This window comes from Dermacentor andersoni, chromosome 5 (assembly GCF_023375885.2).
Source record: "Dermacentor andersoni chromosome 5, qqDerAnde1_hic_scaffold, whole genome shotgun sequence".
Lineage (NCBI taxonomy): Eukaryota > Metazoa > Arthropoda > Arachnida > Ixodida > Ixodidae > Dermacentor > Dermacentor andersoni.
The window spans coordinates 166,326,279-166,344,209 of record NC_092818.1 but is presented as its reverse complement, the minus strand read 5'-3'; the positions used below and the strand labels follow the sequence as shown (position 1 = coordinate 166,344,209).

Genomic DNA, 17,931 nt, shown 5'->3' with positions numbered 1-17,931 from the left:
TGACTTCGATCTTTAGACTAATGGCGTTTGCTTGCGGCGCAGTAAACAAAGCTACACTCAAATATTATCGCGTAAAACCTAATTTTATTTCTGCAGTATGTTATCTAATGTACAACACGCTACATAAACTTTGTATCACTTTAAGATGGAAGCATGGTTTACTATGGTTTGTCACCAGGACACACCAGGGTATGCATACTTGTGCGATTATGTTCCCGATTTAACGCCAAAGAATAATTATGTATTTGTTTTTGCAACAGCAATAACAACCGTGCATGTACTTATGTAAAGGTACTCATCAAGTATTTCTGGAAATAAAAATGTTGTATTGTGAGTAAGTGTTGCGCCCTTGAGCGGAATGCTAGAAGTGTCGTCTGCTACGACGCCTGCTCGCTGCAAACGCCAGACTTTTCTCGCAGACGACAGGCACTTGCGAACTCTCTCGCTCTTCCGAAAGGCTGCGTCGGCTGTCACGATTGCTGAACGTCTTCGAGTACTTTTAAACACATTTGCTGCAGTGCTAGCTAGGACGCTAGTGGCCTCCTACGAGTATTTCATCATCATATCTTATATTGACGTACCGCTTCCGAAGCGTTATGGCGTGGCTTTGCATTTACCCATTTTGCGACACTAGACTACAGCCAGGAAGCAGCAACCTTTCCTACCACAAGTAAGTTTGTGTTCTGAAAGCCGTAAAGCATTTCACTGAGCACATAAACGAGCAATGCATAATGAAGCTCTCAATAAAGTTTGATTGTCGAGCCACTAGAAGTACAACTGTCTTGTGTCAGTAGTGCCTTCTTTTTCCTATTCTGAAGTTTCATAAAGCACGTAACGCTACAGTGTCAACCTAACACACTTAACAAACCAAGGTGCAAACGCTCAAAACATGTTCTTTCAAAGTTTACGATGCCGTCGCTTTCTCGTCAGGGCTTCTACGCCACACCGCGAAACAAACATCGTCCCAGTCGCTGGCCCAGCGCGCTATCGCCACTTCGAGCAACATAACAAAGGCAGAGAGCCTTGCGTTGCACTGTCCCACTACAGGTTACAGCAATTGCGCTTGGAGCGAAACCAAAACTGCCAAAAAAATATTTGTAGACTAGTTCGCCAGTCAATACAATGCCAATCCGAAGCCTGTACTTCCCATCGTTGGATCGTTTCCTCGTTTGGTCATTACCATGATGGTTGAACGATCGCAGCGCCAGATTTCCCTCTAGGTATACTAATATGAAACTCTATGATGCCTTGATCCTGGATGGATGGATGGATGGATGGCGGCTACACCCTTTGTAACTGGCGGCGGCTAACGCCACCTAGCCTTTTGCTCCCCCTCCTATTTTTTTTTCTTTATATCTCCTTCTCCTTAACGTTGTTGATGATGTCAATGTTTATTGACATCGTCAGGTTTTACTTCATGTATCGCTATTTAGCATTTTGCCTATCTAAGCAGAAGCGGCGAGAGAAGTTGTTTCAAAAACACGGCTGCCACGTGCGCTAAGAAGAAAAAGAAGAAAGAAGTCTGCTTAAATTTAATAGAGCGAGGCCTTCTAGATTGAAAATGCAGATCTTTAAGGTTATTCGTCTGCTAGTTGAATATGGCGGAAGCAGCTTTTTGCGCACAAGACGAGGACAAAGAAGAGGCTGAGACACACAAGCGCAGACTTCAAACAGTTTACTGCGCCCGTGAGTCTCAGCCTCTTCTCTGTCCTCGTCTTGTGCACAAAAAGCTGCATTCATGTCCTACATGGAGGAAGGAACTCTGTCCTACCAACAAACATGACCAAACTATGGTGTGCCAAAACAGTCACCTTATTGGCGGAAGCGATTTTGGAAGCCGGAAACATGTGTGGCATAGCTGTGGATTCTCTATGCATGAAACCCATGAAACTCTATGGTGGATACTACCTGTAGCAGACGACCTTCCCGTTCCTGTGCGCTCGCGTGCAACATAATGCGCACGTGTATCTTTTGCGATTACTTTGCGCTAACTTATCGGCACCACGTGGTCTCCTCTAGAGCGGCGCACTGCGATAGAGTGGGCGTGGGCACAACAGGCCACGATATTACCCGAAGCAGTGCCAGGTATGTTGCCGTCGCATCAACTAATGGGTCGACTACTGCGACCAGGAAATCAGTGGTACGTATCAGTGGTGAGAGTTAATTACTGATTAATACATTTCTGGCGCCAGGAGGCTGAAGTTATTAATGAGGAAGAACTATTTAAAATGCAGGAAAGTATGCAAGCTGAAATCTCCCCGGTGGTACTCCCAAGAGTAAGTATTTATGTACAAAACCTATATTTATTTACGGCTGCAGTACCAGTTCGTCTGCTGCACGAAATATTGCGCACGCGCTCAACATTAGCGTTATTAAATAAATAAGTAAGCAAACAATCAAACCGTGTCAAATCAAAAGAATTTCAATGAAATATTTAATTGCATTCTCCTAGCTGATATTCCTGATATCATCGCAATGTTTTCTCGAAACTCGCTCATATGGTGCCAAATAAAGGGTAGTCGATATAATTGGCCCTGCACTGGCCTCAGGAGCCAGCCACAAAATCCACGATGCCATTAAGCAATTGAATATAGGCACAATAAAACTGGCAGCACATTAAGGATACAAGTTTTAAAGATGTCTCAAAAAGATGTGAAGTTGTGCAAGTTTGGTTTTTGCTCTTGAATATTGGGCATTCTGGGTGCAAATATTAAAACTAAAACAGCTAATACAGGATGTAGTTGTATTATTTAATTTGCACTGAATTACCACACTTGCTGTTCAAGGTGATCTTACATTAAGTGATGAAATTCACTAACAAAACCTTGCCTTTTTGTTTGAAGCACTGCCGATAGCAGTAACATAATATGCGATGAGAAAGGTGAATACCTTCTCTAAGGTATAGTCGTATAAGTGTGTATTTAGAGCGAAATGGAGTTTAGTGCCAAATGTTGTGATTCACGCAATCTATTGAATGTCAGGGATACACATTGTATTTTTCTCAGTTGGAACCAAATACTTATCAGCATTTTGTGAGTACCAATTATAGGTCCCACTGAATTAGGTTTCTACTCTGAAATTGCCCTATGGTGTTATTGGACCAGAGGAGTGAAGGATTGAAGAATTATATGCAAGTGTAGTGAAAACATTACCGAAAATATATTTCGTTAGATCGCATCATTCGATACAAAAATTATGCTAGACTATCAAGTAAAAGTTTGTGAAGTAGTGAAGCTTCAGCAACATGTAATTATTGAGCAACATATGTACTTCCCTGCAGTGATGTACACTCTTGCTGTAGTCTTCTAATTCTGAAGTACAGTTCTTGAACCATAGGTAAGAAGCCTCAATGCCCCTACAACTTTTCTGTTACATTTATACATCCTGTCAGAGTGCTAAATATATTGCAAAATAATGCAAGACTGTTGCTATAGGTACTCCTGTAGCGAGTCTTTAAATATAAGCCTTATATAAGATCCTACTGACCTTGCTGCATGCTTCATTTTGTGCATGAAATGCACATATTTATTTAAGTTGAATTGTGTGAATAGTACATGTCCTAACTTTCTGTACATATTTTTCACTAGACAAAGACTTTAACAAAAATGTCTCATTATCTTCAGTGTAGCAACAGTCACACAATATCAGAGATATGAGAAGCAATGTGCTTGAATATTAATGTCGGTGCCTAATGATGGCACATCTACAGCAATTAAAGAAGAGAGAAAGCCCAAAGGATAACAGAAAATTTGCCCCCCCCCCTCTTTTTTTGACACCAAATGAAGAGCACAAGCCAAAACTGCCATCCTTTTGCACAATATGGGAGACTCCCATCACACAGAAGACGTTGCAGCTTACCTTGAGAGGCTGTTCACTGACGAGGACATCATGTCTCTTCCTTTTCAGAGGTATGTTTTATGTGCCACATATATGACTGATGCGACACAAATAACAAAAATATTTGCAACCAAAAAGTGTTCTAGGCCCACTGATTGCCAAGCGTAGAGCGCCAAGACTCATGCAGAAGTACAAGGAAATGGCTCCTGGAAAGGGCCTCTTGGAGTGGACTGAAATGCAAGGAGCACTTCTCACCAACACACTAGACAAGACGTCGCCTGAAACTGGTGTGCTTCTTTCCTCTCAACATATGTATGCACTCACAGTTAACCTATATTGCTAGTTATTGTGGCTGGCTTCTCCAGAGGCATGCAGAATGTATGGCGGACACCTTTTTGACTTACCATTAGAAAGTGTTCGCATTGTTCTGCACAGTGGCAGTGCATTCGAGGTGTCTCTAAAAGGGAGGGAGGGGGGGGGGGGGGGCAATATGGGAGGGCGGCCGACCCTCCAATATTTTCTCCTGCACCCCCAATGAAAATGGAGGGCCATGCTCTGCCCCCAAACAGAAAAATCTATGGTGTTGCGCCAGATTGTAAAAGATGCATGGAAGTTCCGGATTTAATTATATGGCTTTGCCAAATATGTTGGAGGTATGCCATCTCCATTTTCTACTTTGCCAACCACTGGGGTTCCCACATTTCGTCCAATCTGGCATAAAGAATGATTTAATTTAAAAAAAGGCTCATTACACTTGTGATGTTTAAAACACAGAGGGATGTTCAACATGAAGCTGTACGTGCTAACTAAATATTTTCCTTCTTGACTAGACCAGGCTGATGCTGTGAAATATAGTTCCTCAAAACTTGCTAAATAACTCTGCCAAGACCTCCCCGCTCCCTTTCATTTTTTTCGCCATAATTCATTGCCTCCGACACTGGATAAGAAAGATATGATTCTTCTAGCACTTACAAATTTCTTCAGAAAAGTAGCATGCTTTTAGTTGTAACCTTTAACTTCAGTGATACTTTTGTCACAAGTTGGCACACAAGCAGTGACAATGAATGCTTTAGTGACCACATGAATTCTGAATTACCCTTGATGACAAATTAACTGGTAAAAGGTGTGCAAATATTTGAAGTATAAGCAACAAGGTTCAAGCTTGGAAAAGGCAGGAAGTCATACTCAAGTCAGTCATGCAGATGAAGACAGAGGTCATATGTTAATTAAAATGTCGTTGCATTCATTACATTTATCAATTTCTATCAATACCTTATTTTGTGTTGCGCGCTGTGTTAACATGCACATATAAACCCAAGCATATCTTGAAGATTCCTTGTAGTTGCATATTAACAGTATAGTGTTGTGCTTTAGGCAACACAAGTAGGCAGCACGTTTACTGAAAGCCCAAGATTGTGGTAGCTGCAAGAGCCAGCAAAATATAGCCCGCTCAACTACACCGCTTTTTGTTGCCGACATTATACAGAATTAAAATTGTCTGTAGCATGCAGCACGAAGCTTGCAGTGTACAAGAAAGTATTTTCCAAAAAGTAACAGGCCTATTTTGCAGCCTATTTTTGCGACAAATAGCTCAACATCGATCATACTCTCACAATGTTTCTTAAACGGGCATGACTCCAACACTTGTGGGCTTCAAATTCCACAACTGAAACAGGTGCCCTAAAGTGAATAATTATAAACTGGCAGAAGTTTCTTAACTGGCTAACTGAACATTGTGATTCGTCATGCAAGTAACATCTGTATCATCCATCGAGTTATGCAGCTTAGGTGGCAGAATTGTGCTATGCAGGCAGTGGAACTCCTAAGTACTACACTTGTAACATGGCAACCTGTCTAGCAAACTCTGTTTATTGGTGTTTTGGCAAAATTATTGTTGTGACTTGATTACAGTTAAAGCTAAAACACATTTCATTTTTTTCCCCTCGGTGTCTGCCAGGACCGCACAAGTACTTCATTGGCTTCCGTTATTCCAAGCCACTGATAGAGGATACTTTGTTGGAGATTAAAAGGTAAGACTCTGCTAGTTGCCTAAACGAGATTGTACATCATTGCAGTGCGCACCATTGCACAGATTGCACACTATTGCATTGGAGTTTCACCAAGATCAGCCTTTAAGCTCAATGGGGAACTGTCATTCACAGTGGCTATAGTGACACCATAAGAATGTTTATTGTTCTATTCCACTGTACTGCACGACTGTTATTTGCCATACAAGCTTTTGTGTCCACTTATGTGCAACGCTGTGTTCCAGAGAAGGCATTGAGCATGTAGTGGCCTTTTCCCAGTACCCCCAGTACAGCTGCTGCACTACTGGAAGCAACCTGAATGCCATGTACAGATTCTGCAGCAAGCAGCAGCTGCTAAGCAAAGCAAAATGGATCTTCATTGACCGATGGCCTGTTCACAGTGCCATCACTCAGGTGAGTAAGAATGTAAGGGAATTCATGACACATGCTTCTACTAGAACACCTGTTGTAGCCAGAACATATTTATTGGTACTATTCACTATTAAAATGTTGTGTAATCCTTTTCTTTTTTTATAGTTGTGGGTAGAACAGAAGCCTCTCCAAGTTGATAGGCTCATTTTGTCTTTTAACTGACTATGATAGATTTGCTTTAAAAAAGAAATAACACACTTTTTTTCCCCTAGAATGCTAGCACCTGCTATGCATGAATAAAATTCTGAGTGAAATGAACTTTCTTTGTAATGAGCACTTTTTATTTTGGTAGAGTGGGCACAACATATATATGAAGTCACAGGCTATCTTGTCTGATGTACAGGCGCCGACAAAAGTGGTATACTCCACGCAGTCCACGCAGCGGGAGCCGGAGCAACGGCAAACTGCATCGCAATGCCATCTACAGGCAGCATTTGGGATCATGCCTGCCGATAATAAAGGGCACCCATTGGCTGTCTCTATCCCAGATGCCGCCTGTAGATGGCGTCGCGATGCAGTGTGCTGCTGATCCAGCTCCCGCTGTGTGGACTGCGTGGAGTATACCACTTTTGTCGGCGCCTGTACATTACCATGGAACTGATCTTGGATAACCTGACAGCCATATTGAAACAGGTCAACAGTGTAAATGGCAACACATAGGGTTAATTTGATTTGTCCATGTTATCTATTATAACACTCTCTCTCTTTTTTAGGCATATGCAGACATAATTAAAGAAGAGCTCAAGAAGCTTCCAGAGGATGTGCGACAACAAGTAGTTCTCCTGTTTTCTGCGCACTCTCTTCCACTGAAGGCAAGCACTAGGATTATGTGATAAGGACATATAAGTAATACTGTCAGTGCAATGGAGAGGATGGGGAACAGAAAGCATGCAAAAGTACAGTAGCACTTCCCTTATACTGCTCAAAAAAAGAAAAAAGAAAAAGAAGTATTGTCTGAGCAATGTGCTATCGAAGTTGTGTGACCTCCATTTAATTTTCAATATTTATCCACTGTGCAGATATGAACTGGGAAACCACATGAACCATATAAACACATAAACAATGTTTTCTTTTTTTATTTAGCTCTTACAAAAGTCACTTTGCCATCATTTTCACTGCAAATACTGGTGCATTACAACAGCTGCAATGAGGTTATATGAAATAGTATGTTTGACAGTTTCTGAAAGTCCAATCTTATCATTTATGAAGTTCTTCAGGGACTATTGAAAGTAAACTCATATTTGGCTTGTCCGAACCCCTTCGAAAATCATAAGTAGCCAGCAAACAATGACACCATGGACAGCATAGGGGAAATTACTTGGAGTTCCTAAATTAAATAAAGAAATGATAAATAAATGGAAATGAAAGTATGAAAAAACAACTGGGTGCTGGTGGGAAACGAACCCACGTCTCCACATTGCGCATGCAATTCTCTTACCAATTGAGCTATCGCACCGCCGTTTTCCAATCAACTTTCTCGGGTATCTATGTTTATCTTCTATAACCCCAGGAGGGTTAGCAAGCGTCACCACTCACAGCCTTGGCAGTGAATGAATTTTTTTGGGTGAAGGCAGCTGGTCAATAAACCCACACATGCTACCTGAAGGCATCAAAGCTGCTGGATTTGAGACCCTCACTATGTAATGAATGAGAAGAAAGGAAATCGAGGGGCCCAAGTTTTATTAGTCATATCATAAAAAGTCAACAAACAATGACACCAGGAGACTTAGACGGGCTAGTTGGTTTCTGGCTTGATGGAATATAGTTATAATGGCATGTTCGATCAATGGCACCAAGGATAGCACGAGGAGAATTATGTGTAGTAATTCCCTGTAATTTTACTGGAACTACAAGTAATTTCTTCTATGCTGTCTGTCCTTGGTGTTTGTTGGTTTCTTATGATATGACTAATAAAGATTGAGCCCCTCGGTTTCCTTTCTCTCTTTTCAAAAATATAATATCAAGTGAATCAGACCTTTACTGAGTCAAGCTGCTCACACAAGTTTTCAAAGCAAGGAGTCCACGAGAAAGCTGTATTTTCTTGCAGCCTAATTAACCCTGCAGCCAGGAACCAAGCAGTGCACATGTGTGTGTGTATTGCGTAGTGCGTGCATTGATTAAATTAAAGTTGTAGACAACCTATGAATAACTTTTCTTTGCATGCTTGTACCTGTACTAAATTATGCAAGGCCAACACTCACTACCTTATAGCTGAAAAAGGTAAAGGAAAAAGGTTTCACCAGAGACTGCTCACATCATTATGAAGACAACAAGAAAGAATATGAAATAAAAATTTCTTTTAATGGCTAATCAGTGGTTACACATTCTGTTCGAAAGCCTTGACAAAGCATGCGAAGCAAGGAGGTAGCCAAAGCTTGACTGACGCATGATCAAGACTTACAGTCTGTAAGATAGCAACAAGAAAAGGTGCAGGCCTCACTCTAGTAAATACAATATGTGGCTTCTCTGCCACAAAATCTTGTCACCAGCAGCAGAAGAAAAAGAATTGTGGGCTTTAACGTTCTTGAACTGCAATATCGGTTATGAGGGATGCCGTAGTGGAGGGCTCTGGAATAGTTTTGACACTCTGGGGTTCTTTAATGTGCACCCAAACCTATGTACACGAGCATATTTGCATTTTGTCCCCACTAAAATGCTGCTGCAGTGGTAGGGAATTGAACGAATGACTTCATGCTCAGCAGCAGAATTTCATAGCCACTGAGTTACCACAGCAAGTGAACAGAAAGTTGGGCTAGCGAGTAAGCATTCATGGTGCCAGAACAGCGAAAAAAAATGGAGAGTGCATAAGTCAGCCTTCTGTCACACTATCACAGAAAGAGGTATGGTTACCGGAAAGGACTTCTATTCTCTCTTTGCTTATTGTTGCTTTTACTATCGCTATCATAGTGATAGTGGAGTGGTTTGCAGGCATATTTCTGAGTATGTGTGTGAACAAGCTTACGTCAAATGTCAGCACTTTTGTGCTCTTCCTTCCCTCCGTGTGCCTGTTTTTTTTGTACTGTTTAGCTGCCATGTACTTCAGGAACCAAATGTCAGACTGCACATGCTACCTAAGTCTGCTCACATTAACTGGTGCTGCAGTGTCAAATCTGTACAATTTTCAGTCCACATAAAAGCACAAATTTCTACTTACATGCACAAGGGCTACAATGTTAACAGAGCTTGCAAGCGTATGGTACTGGCTTAATGTCCATGCTGAGGTAAGATATGTTATTTGCATGATGTGCACTCTCCAGTGTGTTCGCTTCACCCTTTGGCTCTGGTTAAGACTGTCATAGCTACTTCCTGCATTGCAGAATAAAGCTGATAATAAAAGAAACAGGCCCCCAATTCTCAGCATTTCATGTATGTATTAGCCAAACAATGTGCGTTCCTTTTATTCGAGCAGGTTGTGGACAGAGGAGACACGTATCCAGCCGAGGTAGCTGCCACTGTGGTCAGCATTATGAGCAAGTTGAACAACAGCCACCCTTATCGCTTGGTGTGGCAGTCCAAGGTAAATCAGTGCACATGTAATATACTTTAGTTTACAGTTACTATAAAGGTTTAGTTGCTGCAACTGCTGTGCTTAACAGAACACACATACACACACAAAAAAGAAGAAAGTAGACATGTTACTGTGGCCAAAGAGTACTGTGATGGTACTTTCAGGAGTCAAGTTTCTGAAAATGTTGTCAAGACAGCTAATTCAGTAGGATACTTGAAAACTCTGAATGTGCAGCTTAAGTGGCCAGAATCAAAAAGTGAACATATTGGCCCATGTTCACACAGTAAAGTGGCAAGCGTGAAGCAACACAAACATACACTAAGACATGCATCAGGCACATAGTAATTCTTAGATAAGGCTTTGCTGGAAAGGGCCACTTGTATCCAAAGTAGTGAGAGGTCAGAAAAATGGAAAGATATAAATTGGTTGCAACAGCAAAACATAACAATAAGCATTGATAACGAATACACTTTGGGTACAAGCAAAAGGGTGAAAAAAGTGCCAGGCTACTAGTGTTGCAGACTCCCTTGGCCAGATTTCCCTCAAGCATAGAAAATCTGTAAACGTCCTTAGATTTCTGTCAAATATAATTTTCTAATTTAAAACTGCCTGTTTATTACTATCATCTCTATAAAAGTGAACTTGCATTCACTTGTGTACAAAATGAACACAGAACATACCTGTCCATACTTCCAAATTTTCTATACTAAGTTAACAAATTTGAGCTCATTTTAAGCTATTACAAATGCTTATTGAAGTTTTATGAAAGATAAATTCTGTTTGCAAAAAAGTTTCATTCGTTGGTCTCTGAACCTTCAGTTGGAAGGTTCAGATTGTGAAAGAATGCCAGAAGTTCCTGAAGCAGGTGAAATTGGCAACAACAGTGTCACCAAAGAAGTCTCTGTTATCAATAAACAATGTGCTGCTTGCCTCATGCCTGGAAGAATGACAACACAAAGGTGTTGCAAAAAAATAAAAGCTGCAAGCGATTATAGACCAATTTCACTGACTAGTGTCTGTTGTGAAACGATGAAGCATATTGTGTACAGTGCAATAATGAAACACCTAGAACAAAGCAATTACTTCAGATCTGGGCTCTCGTGTCTAACACAACTTTTAGAATTTAGCCATGATCTTTTCTCTGCATTTGAGCGATGTGGTGTCATACAGCATTGAACACGAGGTGGTGCTAGTGATCAAACACTTCATGCAAGTTATATTTTCTTGGCCCACATCACACCATCACTAACTGGATTAGCGACTATTTGAAAAACAAGCTGCACAGAGTCGTCATAAACCGGCGTCAATCCGATTGTCTTGGGATAACCCACAGAGTTCTTTTTTTGGGGTTCTTATCATTCCTGATTTACTTTAACGACGTTGTTCGAGACTTAATGTGCAAGCTTCAACTGTACACAGATGATCGTGTAATCTACTATGCTGTAAATAGTTTGTCAACACTTTCTGCCATTAGGGAGACATGGAATCTACACAGTGCTAGTGTGTAAAATGGAATATCACTTTAAACACCGCAAAGTTCCATTTCATGTTGTTTATGCACAAGCACACTCCAGACATACTTTCCAGACACAGTGCCTATTGAAAGGATTAAGAAAATGTTTTACTTTCTGAATATGCATACGAATAATACTGCAGCGTGCATGTGCTGCGTGGGTCCCACACATGTCTAATCTTATCAGTAAGCTGGAGTGTGTCGAGAACCGAGCCACCAGGTTTGTTGCTCATGAATATGATTTTTGCAGCAGTGTGCTTTGTATTAAGGGTCACTTGGGTTGGTTCGCTTGTAAGAAGTGCAGACATCATGTGAAATAGGAGACAATATACAGCTTATAGTATTTTCACAAAACTGGGATGAGCCGAGAACTGTATATTTTACCACTGTACTTTGTCTCTGTGTGCTGTGATCATGACTGGAAATAAGTGAGATATCTTGCTGTACTTCTGTTTTTCAGGCGTCTTTTTAGAGCACAGCTCTTAGGTGCCCATTTCTGCGGCAAGCAGCAATGGCAGCGTAACCGAGCGAACGAGCACAGCGAAAGATGAAAGCAAACGTGGAGCACAGTGGGGATAAAAGAAGCGAGAAGGAAAGCAGAAAGGAGGGTGCAGTGGAACCATGAGGCGGAAAGTAGAGGAGGGTATGGCGAAAGCGTGAGAAGAAATGCGTAGTGCAGTGACGAGATGTCACTGGAGTAGTGCGCATCATCTGGGAGGTCTGTCGGCAGTGGCTGCTGTGAATTGCGCCCGCGCATGACCCAAGCGCTATCTCTTGTGATCTCCAGATTAGTGAGGCAGTCGTGCTGTACTTCGCTCAATTTGCAACATGCCGCATGAGACAGATTGTCCGTGCCAGCCAATATATTGTGAAATGAAAGCATGTACAGAGCTGTGCTCAAATTTCTCATTAGGGAGTATCGTAATTGTCGTTGATATTTTTCCACGCACAATTGCAACATGGAACCAATTACTTCGGTGCATGACTGTCAAACCCACGCTTCTTTCAAGGCCACATTGCATAAGATTGTTAATTAGATGCCACCTTGCTTCCTGTGATCATGTGCTGCATTTTATTCTTGACAATGTTTCACGACATTACTGACTAGTTGCTGTCGACTCATTCTTTCTCTTACTGTTACCTTTAAATTGTTATTTCTTTATGGTGTTTGTACATTCATTTATGTAATGATCAGACATATTCATACACATATATTCCATATTACAATGCCCTATTGGCACTGCAGAATATGCTAAATAAATAAATAAATAAATAAATAAAATAAATAAAATAAATAAATATTTATTTTATTAGAGCCCGAAAAACAGCCAAAGAAGATAGCAAAATGCTAGTTAAAATGCCCTTACATATTTCCTGTTGCATATTGAAGTGTTTCAATGAACCTCCACATTCATCAATCTTTTTCTGCACACTGAATCCCAAAGACTGTGCAGTTATGTTTGAAGGAATATTGCGTGCTTGCTGTCATACACAGAAAGACCATTTAAAATTCTTTAGCGCGGTACTTTGTTGGATACTTCTTGGCCATAGTCACAACCTGCAGTATTTTCCATGAGTTAAAATAGGTTTAGTCAGGAAAGTTTTTAGGAATATCCTCTGGTAAATGTGCTACGGTTAACAAAATGTCTTAATATATAACTAGAGAGATGACTGCGCCAAATGTAACCTTTATTTCACAATTACTGGTCTAGGCTGCAAATACTGGCATGAAAACTTTAAACATCACCAGATTTCAACAAAGTTTCTTTTTTCTTCCGCTAACACAACTGTGCTTTAGAGATAAAAAAAACAACAAGTTAAAGGATATAACAAAATGCATTATCAATAAGAAGTAAATAAAGACAACCTAGATGTGACGAGCCTCAAGAACAAGCGTGCAAGGATTGGTGTTGAATAAAATATTCCACTGTAAAACACAAGGCTTTCTTCACTTTGTATTGGATCTTGCAGCAGAAGTAGCAGGGCAGTTATTTAGAAACTCAGTAAAATTTTATCAGTCTTTCCCAAACTCAGAAACACAGTGAGCAATTACAGTCCAAAAGCCATGTTGAAAGCACATTCATATGTACTATCTGTATCAAAATTTTAAGGACTGCTAGAACCAAGTAAAGGCTCAATACTACCAGAGACTGGATGTGCAGCCTGTACTAGTCTATGTGATCAACATAGTACTATTGTATTATTTCTCTGGATACAGCCACAAATCACTCCAGAAATTAAGTTTTTTCTTAGATCCTACAGTCCGTAATCTTTTGACATCGACTGTACATAGTGCAATATCCAAGAGGGATTGAGGTTACAGCTGTGGACAGCAAAAGATGAGGAAATTTGCAGTCATGGGATGGGTTTGCATCCCACCACATGCATCACATGTGAAAACAAGTTAAAAGCAGCAAATGGCAACTTTTACAGGTGATTTCAGCAGAACTCCTTGTAGATACAAATAAAAGAAATTAAAACATGGGCTGCTATTGAGAAATTTACAACAAGCAAAGCAGCTGTGCTGCTTGTGTAACACCAGAAAAAAAAAAAGCTTGCAGCACATGGTGCTACAAGAACGTCACAATGACACTCGCTCGCTGCAGGTTGGCCCCATGCCTTGGCTCAGTCCCAAGACTAAGGAAGCCATGCGTGCGGTGGTGAAGGAAGGCCACCGGCACGTGATGGTAGTGCCAGTGAGCTTCGTGAACGAGCACGTGGAGACACTTTACGACATGGACGTCGAACTGGGAAGGGAGCTGGCACCCGAGGCAAGTGCAACGATGGGATGATTAGCGCAATGAGTGACAGTCTGCAGCAAAGTTAAAGTGTGGAGGCTGTACTTGAAAGTGACAGTTCTAAGGCATAGCATGGAAATATCAGAGCTAAAAGTTTTCAGCTGGTTAGGCTTTTCAGAATCTGTTGTGCAGTGGTTCACTGGTTATCCTTTCGTGAAGGCCACAAAATAGATTTGCAAACACTTGGTTTAAAAAAAAACATTCATGCTATAGAATTTAACTGCTTGCTGCTACAGTTAATGGCAGATCTTTTTTTGTGTGTGTATGTCATAAATGAAACTGGCAGTACAAAAATGAGGGAGAGTGACTCAATACAAATGTGTGTGCCATAAATGTAGCTCCTACAAATTTGTTGGGTAAACAACCTTTTGTTGAAAGCATTGGGATTGACATACATGCGAGTCAGCCGGTACACAAACTGCAGACTTTGTTAATAATTTAAAAAGCTGTAGAACAACCAAAGAGCTATAGTATATTCAAATTACGTCATGGTATAAAATATTTAGCTCTACAATAAAAATCCGAGTTACACAATTTAAATGTTCTTAAGACTCTGTCCTACAGTGAAAATAAGTTTATGATGATGATGCCTGCATAAAACCAAATAAAATTAAATTGTGGGTCTTTACGCATCAGAAACATATTATCTTAAGGCATGCCAGAGTGGACTCGAAATTAATTTTGACCACTTGGGGTTCTTTAATGTGCACTTCAATCTCAGTACATGAGCGTTCTTGCATTTCGCCCTCATTGAAATGCTGCTGCCGCGGCTGGGAAAACTACTGCCATAAATCTGTAACGAAATATGTGTTCATGGTCGCTTGCAGATTGGAGTGCTGAATTTCATTCGTGTGCCAGCCTTGAATGATCACCATGTCTTCATCCAGGCTAGTACTCTTTTTTTTAAATAATAACACATTAATGCTGCCTTTCTTCCACATGTACCAGCAATTGTCATATGTTATCACATGCAGAAAATGTTTTGTTTTTGAAGCACACTGAATAAGATAGCCCCCTCACTTAATATCTCTCAGGGGCATGTGAGTGCATATGCATGACTGACCTTTGAATGCTGCTCTCTGCAATCCCATTCAGAGATCATGAAAGGCACATGAAAGAAGACCCATAGCTTCCATTTCCAGCACAGGAATCGGCAAGATCAAGTAGAGGAAATTTCAATATCTCATGGCATCTATGACCACAGTGTTTTTTGCTTCAGGATATACGTAACGAACGAGAATGATTATTGTGGTCCAGAACTGAATAACAGCTAAAAAAAAAAAAAAAACTATGGCAAAGCACATGCATAGATCTCTAAATGAAGGGAGGATTTGATATACCACACAATATACAGCACTGTCGTGGGCGTGATGGTAGAAGGTGCCTATGCATACACCTATTTCTGTATGAGGAATAGGTATTTTGTTTGAAGGTGTGAAGTTTTGTTTCCATGATGCACATCTAAAGCCACATACTTCTAAGCCCCATTTTTCAGCCACTTGAAATTCCCAGAACAAGCAAGCTGCAGTTATGGCAGCATTTACTAGTGCAGTGCTTCTTCAGTGGTTCACAGAATGCTCTTGCAGTTCAGAAAGTGAAACATTTTCGCATCATACAGGAAGCTCTTTTATCAGCCCACACACTCGCATGTCTTCTATGTTAAATGTCAGCAGTGTTTCCGGTATTTCAGATCCATAAGCACTTGCATAAGGCAACATTTTTCCATCTTGAATCAGCCAATAATGAAAACACAGATACTAAATGAACAACTGAAATAAATTTGTGGATATACATTTCTTTATCAAAAAAACAACGGTGCAGACAGAGGAGGCTACATTTCATTTAAGAAGCAAATATAGAAAATTGTATCTGATGGGTACATCATTGCCTGAAGATATTAAAAAAACAACGGTGCAGACAGAGGAGGTTACATTTCATTTAAGAAGCAAATATAGAAAATAGTATCTGATGGGTACATCATTGCCTGAAGAATCCCCAACCCACAACATCCTATACAGGTTCCGAGGCCAGCCCCGTTACCTTCAGCAGGATTGGTGGCAGTGAAAAAAGCTTTACCAAACTACTAATATTGTGCTTGGGGCCTTGTTGCCATTTGCGATGAGCTATCTCAGGACAGTCACAATCATCACATTGGTCCCGATAAAGTAAAAAAAGATAGGGTTGATGTTGAACTAGATAGACCAGAGACATTGTCTTCACATCAGTTTGGTGTCAATACCTTCATTAGCAAAAGCCACCCTATACCTTGATATATGTAGGCTTTGATGACATTAAGGCTATCTAAAATGAAATCCTGAGATCTGAAAACAAACTATTCTATTGTCATGGTATTAGCTTGACATTTGCTCTTCTGTGCATGTTCATGTAATACAAAAAAAAGGAAATCGGATCTCCTGTGTGTCCCTCAAATGACCGCTGGGCTGCCAGAAGGGCACATAAGCCTCTCGACCATTGTAGTTGTGTATGGCACTCCTTGCATGTGACATGTAAACTAATAATTTCCACCCCTTTCTTTCAGGGCATAGCTGATTTAGTGAAGGAACACCTGACGCTCAAACAAAAATGTTCTCCACAGCTCCTCATGAGGTGTCCCATGTGCACAAGTGACACATGTAAGAACATGCGGAGGTGGATTGAGGCATTACCTTGACATTCTATATTGCCTTTACTGCAGAAATGAAGCTCACACGTGCAGGGAGTTATAAAGTCACTCAGCATACAATAGTTATGGTGCAAAGAAAGCACAAGAAATGCGTTCCAGTACATTATGGTCACTGCAAAGCTGGTTGACTGAAGCCATGTTTATTCTAGCGTTGGCTGCTTACAGCCTAGGCAATGCTTACACACTGCTCTTATGATGATGGCCTCAAGAAATTTGGTGCACGGCCAGTGTTGGGGAATCGCTAGGCATTGGTGGCACAAGGAAATTAGATTTAAAGTGTCTTGTAAGTTAAACATGAAAGCTTTGTGTGCAGTCCCAGCTGCCCTTTGGAAAACATTATTGTCCTTGTCTTCCAACTTAATCAGTACAGTGCCATCAAGGTTCATTATAAAAAGCATGTTAAATGATTAAGTTACTTCAGTGTTAGCTGCCACTACTACAAGAAATGGAAATGTGCATTTTTCTCTCTCCAATTTAATTTGTGCAATTCATATTTGTATTTTTCACTGTTAAAAATCCTCTTTGTGATTTTACCAATAAATGAAATAACGGTCTACTGCTTTTGTTATGTGTATTTTGTTACTCTGCTAAAAATTTTGTTTCGCTCACATTTGTTCCTTGCTATTAATGCTACAAGTATTAGTGCATTATAATCTCTGCATTATTGTGCATCCGGCTCTTACTTCTTGCCCTATAAATTTTATGCTACTGCAAATAAAGCATCAGTTGTTGCCACCTATACTGACTTCCTTTATTCTGTTGCCTGTTGTCTATGTTGTTCAGAAAGTTGACTTGCAGATATTCTCAGTCTTTACCATTACAGTATGAGTAACCCCTACCTTCTCGGTGTGAAAACTTGTTTTCACAGCAAGCAATATAGTCGGGCACCTCTGCAATGAAATTACTATTATAATGACGGAATCATTCGGTACCGCTTCTATTGCGAGCGGTGCATGACCTTTACATCAAAGTGACCTGTATAATGAATGATTTCGAAGACTGCCAGCACTCAATGTAAAGGCGTTGGACTGTATATGTTTCGGGCTAATCGATAGTACCAACTTGCAGACTGCTTTATGTGCTGTAAAGTTGTGCACCGGATATACCATGACAGAGGACATGGAAGCTGAACA

At 40.6% G+C, this 17,931-nt stretch overlaps 1 protein-coding gene across 2 annotated transcripts; it reads left to right on the top strand.

Moving 5' to 3' along the window:
• The first annotated feature begins 1,611 nt into the window (after positions 1 to 1,611).
• On the top strand, positions 1,612 to 17,537 carry FeCH (ferrochelatase, mitochondrial). 2 transcript variants are annotated; one of them, XM_055071275.1, is made up of 12 exons: positions 2,092 to 2,140; positions 2,235 to 2,276; positions 3,281 to 3,336; positions 3,786 to 3,908; positions 3,976 to 4,124; positions 5,795 to 5,867; positions 6,110 to 6,278; positions 7,010 to 7,108; positions 9,706 to 9,813; positions 13,924 to 14,088; positions 14,943 to 15,002; positions 16,655 to 17,537. In XM_055071275.1, the coding sequence occupies exons 4-12, from the start codon at positions 3,820 to 3,822 to the stop codon at positions 16,784 to 16,786; spliced, it is 1,044 nt and encodes a 347-aa protein (XP_054927250.1). In that variant the 5' UTR covers positions 2,092 to 2,140; positions 2,235 to 2,276; positions 3,281 to 3,336; positions 3,786 to 3,819; the 3' UTR covers positions 16,787 to 17,537. The 2 variants fall into 2 exon arrangements, with proteins under 2 accessions (XP_050035135.1, XP_054927250.1); XM_050179178.3 differs by lacking the exon at positions 3,281 to 3,336 and having other exon boundaries at positions 1,612 to 2,140.
• The last annotated feature ends 394 nt before the right edge of the window (positions 17,538 to 17,931 follow it).